A 10,252-nucleotide genomic window follows, 5' to 3' on the forward strand; every position below is an offset into this window, starting at 1 on the left:
GTGCAGCAAGCGCGGCGTTGGGCGGATAGCCGAGCGACACCGGCTTGCCCGCCTCCGCCTCCGCTAGCGCGTGTCGACGCGAATTGAATATCGCCTTTAATGCCTTGTAACAAAGTTCATTATCACTTAAATATGACCTTGAGTTATTTCAAAATTTAAAACGTAATAAAACAACGTAATTTTCTGTTTTTTTTCCTTATATTAGTAATGATTCGTGTTCTTTCCTGGACTATTCATGGGGTTTACTCTTTTTTTTCCTGAATTCGTCGAAATAACGAAATGACTAAAATTCCCATAGACATCCGAAATTACAGATGCTTTGCCTACCCTTAATAATTTCTTTAAAAGGGTATAAAAGGAAAGGAACTACAATTAAGCAACAAGAAAAGGATGGGATGGAGAAAATTAGGCTGATGGGGATTGCTTGGGTTTATTAAAAGTCGTATTGGGGTATAACTCACAGCGGGCGTGCAATGTTTGTCTGTGAGATGGTTGAGGAGGGCAAATGTCTTGCGCGGCACACGGTCGCAGTCCAGCCACATGCAGGGCGCCTCGCCTCCCGCCGCCGTCGGGCAATGCGTCTTCGCAGCGTGAGAAAATACTTCCGATGCATTAGGGAAAGACCTAAAAAATGTTATTTCTTAATTCTACTAATATTATAAATGCAAATGGTTTTAATGGATGGATATTTGTTACCAGGTAACTGCAGAACGACTAAACGAATCTCCGTGAAATTTGGCATAAACACAGAACACATTCTGGAAGAAGACATAGACTGCTATTTAAGTTTTTTTTTAATACCGCGCGCACGGAGTCGCGGGTAATAGCTAGTAATATTATAAATGCGATTCTCTCATGAGTTTTCATTTTTAGCGTTTACTTGTACGAATAAAGTTTTGGCAAATATTATAACTTTGTGAACTTGGCAATAAACTGTACTTTGGCAATGTATCACTTACTTGCCACAACCTCTCCAATGACATATCCAGGGTGTGTCATCAGCGGATAAAGACGTGGAGGCAATGGGCGGCGGTGTCACTGTCGGTTTCGGAGTCGGTGGCTTCTGTCATAAAAAAAAATATATAAAATACTTTAAGATTCATCTTATATATATAAAATTCTCGTGTCACAGTTTTCATTCCCATACTCCTCCGAAACGGCTTGACCGATTCTCATGAAATTTTGTGAGCATATTGAGTAGGTCTGAGAATCGACCAACATCTATTTTTAATCCCGCGCGGACGAAGTCGCGGGCGACAGCTAGTAAGATATAATATAATCTTTACCTCAACAGTTTGGGTGACGACCTCTTTATCGCCTATTTTGGTGTTCCCCACCATTATTGGTTGCCGTGTGATTACTTGCCGCATGATAGGTTGCTGTGGTTTCTAAAATATATAAAAAAACCTCTTTGCAACAATACTCCTTATAAACTTTATAAAAAAAAACATTCCTTGAATACTCAATACAATGCGAATATTTGGATGGATGGATGTTTGAAAGTATCTCGAGAACGGCTGTACGGATCTTGTTGAAATTTGGCATACATATAGAACATAGTCTGGAAGAACATATAGGCTACTAATTAAGGTTTTTTTAATAACACGTGGACATGGCGAGTCTATATCTATGTTTAATTCTTTTCTATGTTGTTTGCTATCTCTTTAACAATTCTCCTATAAATATAACTGAATTTACTACATGATAATGAGTCTTATAACGTAGGCAATAAGACTGATGTTTGCACATTTGTTAGTAAAAATGACTTACAGGACTAGTCTGTATAACAGTTGTCTTGGCTTCACTCTGCGCTACAACAGGCTGTGTCACCGTACTGACCACTTGACACCTCTGTGGCTGCATTACTCTATGCACGCCGGGTTTCAATGGTGCGTTCATTATGATCTGCTGATTGTTTGATACGGCAATAATTTGTTGATTCCCTTGTATAATTTGATTGCCACTTTGTATAATTTGATTGCCGCTTTGTATAATTTGATTGCCGCTTTGTATAATCTGGTTGCTTGTCGAAGTACTGATTAATGCAGGAGCCTGTTTCGATACGACAATTTGTTGTGTTTGTGGTGAGACAATTTGTGCTTTGTGTGGTTGGGGCTGTGATGTTATTATTGGTTGTTGACTCGCCGTTATTTGTGGGGTATTCTGTGAATAGCAATTAATTGTATAAATAACTTTCAATAATAAAGTTTTACAGTGGGTTTCTGAGACAAAAATATCTATGTAAAATATATCGTCACCCAGAGATAACAGTATGTTTTAAATGGAGACACATTATACATTCATCTCAGAAACTCACGATTAGTATATAATAGTAGCGGTTTTGTAAATAATTGCACTACACTAATAATTGAAATTTAACAATATAACCATCAAACTTGCAAAAAATAATCAAAAATTAAAGCAACACTAGCGTGCAAGATTAAAAATAAGATTGAAGCATTCCTGCACTACCATTAGGGGTAGACAGAGACAGAGTTCTGTACAGTCAGCTGCATAAAATGTATACATTTACAAAACTAGACAGTATACAGCTTCGGTTTCAAAAATACTTATGCACAAATTCGTCAAGAACACGTACTCATGTACATATCATATTTTTAAAACCAAAAGCGTATACAAATTTCTGAAGTCTTTGTAAATGTATACATATTTATACAGCTTACTGTATACACAAATATACATATTCTCATTTTTATTATTCTCCTATACAAGACCGAATAAATACACTATTAGTGTAAACTATTCTACTAGTAATTCACTATTAGCGAGAATCTTTTATGACAAAAAATATCCTTTTACCTTTTTTAATCCCTCATTTCCATGCAACCTTAAAACCCCAATCTTACCATATTATAAACCGCATAACCCAAAATTCCATTTAAAAAAATAAAACAAAAAAAACCTTTCCACCAAACTCCCATTTATATGAAAAAATTTGTCCTGATATAAAGTTCTATGACTACAAGCAATTTGTCAATAAATTAAGAAAAAAAAACTTATAAAGGCAATTCGTAATAGCGATAATACCTTGAATATAAATTAAAAAAAAAATCAAATATGTCTAATTAAATTTGCTTTAACATGTAATAAAAAAATAAACATGCCAAGATTAAAACTATCGAAGCATTATCAATGTATCTACTTTTAAATTATTTTTAACCTGTGCTATGGCCGTTTTGACCATAGTGATGGGCTGTGAAGTGCTGACTAGTGTCGGTTGGCTCACAATCACCCTCTGAGTCGACTGTATTACGCCCGTGTTCTGTGCACAGAACACATAGGTATTGGCAACGTTTGTATAATTTGTAGTAAAAGGTCAATTACTTTGTATACACAATATAAAAAGTATACAAAGTATTTGTGTTACTAATACTTTGTATACAAAATAATATAAATTATATAGGAGAAAGAAAATATTAGACGAAAGTTAATATATAATTAATTAAACAATTATGTTAAATGTTGCTTATTTACAGGCTCTGTGTCATATAAGAAAGATATATTTAGTATTCAGCTTATTATTTAAACAATATTTACATTACCTATTTAATAAAAAAAACAGCCAAAAGTTCCTTGGTTTTATAAAATATTTATTTAATTTTTAAATTAAGAATGAGTATTAAACAGTAGTCTTCAGTTTTAAATGACGGATTCCTTTATTTGGTCTCATGAGAGTTCACACAGACAGGGACGAAGATCAGAGCAGTTAGCGCAAGTAAAACTGAGCTTTAAGCGAATGACACAAGGATTACTTTTGCTTTTCACTTCCTTTTTACCCTTGCTCTTGGTAAAAAAGGACGTGCAAAGTAAAAATAAACCTTATTTCAATCGCGTAAAGCTTAATTTTATTTGCATTGAAAAACTGCTTTACTCTCCGCTTCCGTCTGTCTGAACGGACCATTAAGAGTATTTTTCTAAACAGAGCGCTACTATGAGATGATTTCAAAGCATCTAATTTTTTTTTTTAATAAACATGAAAACTTAGTACATTAAAATAAAAAAAAATGATGAACGTAATAGGAACGTGGAATTTCCTTGATGAAGTTACCTTTTTTTGTTTGTTAATTTTAGTTTTAGCATAGATAGAACTAGTAAGCAATTAGAAATGAACGCATTGTGCTCAAAATGAATGATTTTGTGCCGAAATGTTAATATTAGAGTTAGCTGAGAAGTGTTTTGAAGCGCGATTTCTACGGGTATTTTTAACCTGGATAATTTGCTGTTGCGTTATCGCCTCTGTTGCTTGGGTAATAAGGCTGTTTAGTGTCGCCTCGTCCAGACCCGCTGGGTTGTTCACCTTGCGTACGTAAATATCTTATTTTAATCTTCATTAAGCATGTTTTTTTAAAATAAAAGTAACAAACATTCTTACAAAAAAGTTACACTTTTATAATAAAACATATTGACATCCCTTTTGTTCTCTATGACGATAACGGAGACAAAATCGTAACATTGCAATTTTATGATATAAAATCTGTATATTTTCTTGTACACTTACCGTAAGTGTAAGTGGACCTCCGCCTGTTGGACCTTGGACTATTATAATTGTCTTCTGCATCATGTTCCCAGGTATATTCTGGGCTATGTAACCCAAACCGCCTGCAAAATATACATAATATTAAAAAAAAAACGATTATAATAAAAAAATAATTAGTAGCCTATGTGTTCTTCCAGACTGTTTTACATCTATGCCAAATTTCAGCTAGATCCATGCTGCTGTTTTGGAGGTAACTTCTAACAAACATCCATCCATCCATTCGCATTTATATTACTAGTTGTCGCTCCCGACTCCGTCCCCGTAGAATTAAATTAAAAAAAACTTAGTAGTCTATGTGTTCTTCCAGACTGTTACTACACCCATGCCAAATTTTAGCGAGATCCATACAGCCGTTTTGGACATTCCTTCAAACAAACATCCATCCATCCATCCATACAAACATTTTTATTTATAATATTAGTAAAATAGATTTAGTTCCCAAAGTATCTGTGTTTAATTTATACTACAAAAAAGTCTGTTTATAAACTCGTATGATTACAGCGTTATAAAGGTATTTTTTTGAGATCGGATGGTTAATTAGTATAGAATTTGTCTGTATAGTGTATTTACCTTGCAGTATAATCTGTCCTGACTGCGAGGCTAGAATATTCTGAACATCCATAGGTTGAACTTGCAGCATAGGTTGTTGCATTTGTAATGTCGGTTGCTGCATCTGGAAAACACAGGTTTTATGACATCATACTGTAGCCGGATATTCTAAAATAAGACTTATGTTCATATATTTTAAATTCAAATTTGTATACTCGCCTGCATTGGTGAGTTCTGTATTTGCATGGTAGGTTGCTGGACTAAAGTGGGTTGTTGTACTTGCATGGTGGGTTGCTGGACTTGCATGCTGGGCTGATGCACCTACATATTCATAGTTTAGGTAAAACATTCGAAATGTACAAGAATTTATCTTACTATTATAATATTATAAACTAGCTGTCGCCCGCGACTCCGTCCGCGTGGATATATTATATAAAAAAAAATAATTAGTGTAGTCCACCCATCCATCCATCCACATCACATCCATCTGAACATTCGCATTTATAATATAAGTTAATTAAAAAGCAGTTATTCAAGGCATAAATTCGAAAAAAAAGAATAAGCAGTATCCTACATCCGTCTCCTGGCTTTAAGCTACCTCCTCACCAATTTTCAGCTATATCGGTAAAGCCGTTCTTGAGTTATAAATAGTGTAACTAACACGACTTTCTTTTATGTGTATAATAAGATATAGATGTGTAAGTATAGATGGATGGATGTTTGTTAGAAGGTATCTCCAGTACGACTGAATGGATGATGCTAAAATTTGACATAGATTTAGAACAAAGTCTGAACAAACACGTAGGGTACTAATTATGTTTTTTTATTCCGTACAGACAGAGTCGCGGGCTAACGTTAGTTATTATATAAAAAAAATTGATATATATTTGTAATAGAAATGAAATGTGAGATTGATATTATGAAATCGCTTCAAAAACCCACCTGAAGCAATGGTTCCTGTATAATAACAGAACCAGTATCAGATGATCCCGCCACCAACACTGGAGGCGGAACTTCTGCGGGCTCTTGTTTATTTGGTATCTGTCGAAAATAAATTTTCTAAAAATTAAAATCCAACATTAAGTTACTGAAAACTCAACTTAAAACCAATATCAAATAACTAGTAAAAAAAGCTAAATCTAGATTAGATCTTAGACCTAATTTATACAATGCTTACAATGCAAATGAATAGAAGAGCTATGAAAAAAAAAGTATGGAAAAAACAAGCTCTTTTAAAACCTTGCGTAGAGATCCAGGTAACATAAGTCCAGGCCGCTACAGACATGAAAGAATATTATAACCATGTTAGTAATACATCAATACCAGTTATCGTGGGTTTCTGAGACCAAAATCTCCTCTACTCTACTACATGCTATCTCTATTTTGTCAAAGATAATGACAGGGATGACGATATGTTTTATACATACGTTTTGATCTCGGAAATCAAAGGTTAGTGTTCTGGTCTCAGAAACCAACGGTTAATACTATACCTTGTTCCTATCACCAATTTAAACCGTAGCCAAAGTACATAATAATGCTACAACGCAAAATATTCCAAAAAAAAAGATGAAACACTTCCTTATTTGGATATTAACATTATTTAATCTTGTTTAGCAATATCACTTCTATTTTTTTCACAATATTACTAAAAAAAAAGTTAAATATCATAATAGCCGCCATTTTGAAATTCGAAGTTTGTCTATTAAATTTTATCGTTGGATTGAAACGAGGTATATTCAAGTCTTGTGTTAAAGGAGGTAGGTGAAACTAGAAAGGTAACTTACCAGATCTTCCTCGTCTTCTAACGCGGACGCGGCCAACGCGGCGTACAAGTTAGCTGCTGTCTTGGAGACACTTTCTTGAGGTGTATTGCCCTATAAAAAATGCGTATTGTTCTATTATATAAAATTTGAAATATAATTGCAAATAACCGGAGATCTGATGAAAAAAAAATCAGAAATCTTACTAATATTATAAATGAGAATGTTTGGATGGATGTATTGGTTGATGGATGGATGGATGTTTGAAGGTTTTCCAGAATGGATCTTGCTAAAATTTGGCACGGGTGTAGAACACAGTCTGGAAGAGAACATAGGCTACTAAATAAGTTTCTTTTTAATTGCACGCAGACGGAATCGCGGGCGACAGCTAGTAATAATAAAATATAATATCAAAAATACCTCTTTTTTTTCTTCAATCTTTAGCTTTTTCGTTGGCGGCTCTATATAGGAATGATCAGTCACCACCGTATCCATTATCTGGTCCTTTTCAATTTTACCAGTTTGTACGACGCTTTGCTGCAACATCTGACCGGCCTGTACACTTTGACTGTCGTTCTTAATCTGAACGATTTGGCCCTGATCGTTCTTGAATTGCAACATCGAGTTTTGTATCTGATCGTTCTTAACCTGTACTATTTGTCCTTGTTCGTTCTTAATTTGAATTAATTGGCCCTGTTCGTTCTTTATTTGATAATATTGACTGGCAGTGTCTGCGTTTATTTGTATCATCGGATTCGCTTCGGATTTAACTTGTACAATTTGACCGGTTTCCGTTATTTGTATGGTCGGAGCGTTCATTTGTGGGTTCATTTGTACAATCTGTACAGGTGGATTGGATTTTTTCTCTAATAAATCCGCTAGCATTTTATTTTGTGCCGTTTTCTGTAAGAAATTAAAATTTTATTCATATTAAAAAAAGTACACTTTCATATTTTATATAATACATAATATTATAAACGCGAAAGTTTAAATGTATGGATGGATGTTTGTTACTACATATATCACAAACGGCTTTACGAATCTTAATTATATTTAGAACACAGTTAGACTAAAGTCTGGAATATGTCATAGACAACCAGATTTTTTTTTAATTTCACTCGTTTGAAAATTAAAAAACATGTTTATTTTTAAAGTTAATGATACATTACTTACTATAGTTAATTGCGCTTGTTCGTCTATTTGAATTTGTACTGGTTCCTCTTTCGGAACTGGAATGAAAAATATCAATATTATGAGATGTTCTAAGTAAATTGAAATAATGCTTTTAATAAATACGAATGTTTAGATGGATGGATGGATAGATGTTTGTTTGGAGTTATCTCCAGAATGTAGTCTGGAAGAACACGTAGGCTACTTATGATGATTTTTTTTAATTACACGCGGACAGTCGCGGGCAACAGCTAGTTATTACAATAAAAATGTACCTAAAACTTCGTCTGATGTAATCACGACCTGTAAGAAGAGAATAAATAATTATAAACTCAATATTTTACAATATTTAGTATTTGAACTGTTAACTTGAGGTTTAATTTTATCAATTTTATTTTAGACATTTATTAATTACAATCCTTTGGCGCGAATTCATTACAAAGTCAAATGTCAGAATGAATAGTGAGGGGATATAATCGTCGATATTTTAGTAACGCTAGTGATGCGATACACCGGCACTGTGTCGGATTTTCCTAACAGTTACAATTTACCTTATCCCCTTGCAAAGGCGTGTTGCTGGCAACACCGCCCGGAGTTATTGTAGTACATTTGATCAATGCCTCAGGATCCACCTCCATTCCCTACAAAATACATATACTAAGTATTAAACGTAAAATTTCAATCTTACTAATATCATAAATGCAAAATGGATGGATGAACGCCAGCGACATCGTCACAGAAAAAAGTAGTCTAGTAAAATTCCAGCATGTATTAGCTATATAAAAAGTATAATAATTTTACCGTTATCTATAAAAATAAAGTTATGGTCTTACCGATACACTGGGTTGTACAACTGCGTTAGAAGTTGATGGTGTAACAACTCTTTGTTGACTCTGTTGTCTTTGTGCAACCTATTTAATATATAATTTATGAGTATTTGATACAAACATATTATATTTTTATAATTAATAACCAAACCAAATAATCGATCTGGATCCTTTTTAAGGTATAAGTTTTTAATTTAAAATATCAATTTCTTTGATATGTAACCGATTTAAGAATTGCAACAGCAATTGAGTAACGTAGCCTAACGTTTAAAATGCGGGGGGATTAGATGTATGGGTGAATTTTGTTTGAAGGTATCTTCAGAACGGCTGCATGAATCTCGCTGTTTGGCATACATAGAACATAGTCTGGAAGAACACATAGGCTACTAACTCTTATTCTTAATACTACAGCTATTTAAATAAACTTTGAATCACTCTTGAAGATCGATTATTGGGATCAGTTTATTTTTTACTTAAATAGCGAGCTGCAGACTTACAATTGTCAATATTAAAATTAAGATTATTTCATGAATGATTTTTCAAAATTTAATTCAATATTTTCATGCAACAATCTTTCTTATACGACTTTAAATTTGATTTTTACTTGAATATTTATTCCTAATTATATTTCAACATCACGCCATGCTAACTAAGCTTGTAACAAAAAGCATGCGTTCTCATTCAAAAAATGGTTATTTTTTTTAATATGTTACCTGACTACATTTACTTGCATGCCAGTTACATTTTTATGCATAAAAAAAAAACAAATTTCATACAAAATTGCATGCATAATTATAATTTATTTGAAATTATAAAAAAATATATTACCAATAATTTCCGCTACACATTTTGTAAATCGATATGTCTGACACTAAAATTTAATCATAATTTAATAAGTAGACATACAGAATTAATAAAATTACAAAGCTTCCAATGGTCATTCTAAATAAAAATCTCTTATATCCTTGAGACCATACAAATCTATCGATGTTAATAATAGAAAAGAAAAAAAAATGTCTCGTTAAACTCAAAAACTAATTTATAATAAAAAATAAAAAAATGGTAATCGATAAACTCAAAAACTACTCAATCGATTTTAAAAATTCTCCTATCTACAGAAAGGTCTTTTATTATCGAGTAACGAAGGATATTTAATTCACCTATAAACTTACAGAAACCTAATATATAACAGTAGATACATAAAATTACGTATTAAACTACCAATTCATAACTGATAATAACAAAAAATGATGAACTGAATAGTAACTATAAATAAGATAACTATAGTTATAGGTAACGTAACTATAGTTATAGGTAACGTAACTATAGTTATACGTAACGTAACTATAGTTATAGGAAACGTAACTATAGTTATAGGAAACGTAACT

At 33.0% G+C, this 10,252-nt stretch overlaps 1 protein-coding gene across 1 annotated transcript in view; it reads right to left on the reverse strand.

Moving 5' to 3' along the window:
• Positions 1–10,252, reverse strand: part of Bap170 (Brahma associated protein 170kD) — a 25,310-nt gene that overhangs the window by 2,226 nt on the left and 12,832 nt on the right. The window contains exons 17-34 of the mRNA XM_013315940.1: positions 8,871–8,948; positions 8,589–8,678; positions 8,313–8,340; positions 8,041–8,096; positions 7,288–7,770; positions 6,892–6,981; positions 6,347–6,382; positions 6,050–6,148; positions 5,327–5,428; positions 5,129–5,231; positions 4,520–4,620; positions 4,229–4,318; positions 3,182–3,283; positions 1,771–2,163; positions 1,287–1,388; positions 960–1,063; positions 462–624; positions 5–103 (exon numbers count right to left, since the gene is read on the reverse strand). Of these exons, the coding sequence (XP_013171394.1) occupies positions 5–103; positions 462–624; positions 960–1,063; positions 1,287–1,388; positions 1,771–2,163; positions 3,182–3,283; positions 4,229–4,318; positions 4,520–4,620; positions 5,129–5,231; positions 5,327–5,428; positions 6,050–6,148; positions 6,347–6,382; positions 6,892–6,981; positions 7,288–7,770; positions 8,041–8,096; positions 8,313–8,340; positions 8,589–8,678; positions 8,871–8,948 (2,319 nt within the window). The remainder of the gene's footprint in view (positions 1–4; positions 104–461; positions 625–959; positions 1,064–1,286; positions 1,389–1,770; positions 2,164–3,181; positions 3,284–4,228; positions 4,319–4,519; positions 4,621–5,128; positions 5,232–5,326; positions 5,429–6,049; positions 6,149–6,346; positions 6,383–6,891; positions 6,982–7,287; positions 7,771–8,040; positions 8,097–8,312; positions 8,341–8,588; positions 8,679–8,870; positions 8,949–10,252) is intronic.

This window comes from Papilio xuthus, unplaced genomic scaffold, assembly GCF_000836235.2.
Source record: "Papilio xuthus unplaced genomic scaffold, Pxut_1.1 DF826949.1, whole genome shotgun sequence".
Lineage (NCBI taxonomy): Eukaryota > Metazoa > Arthropoda > Insecta > Lepidoptera > Papilionidae > Papilio > Papilio xuthus.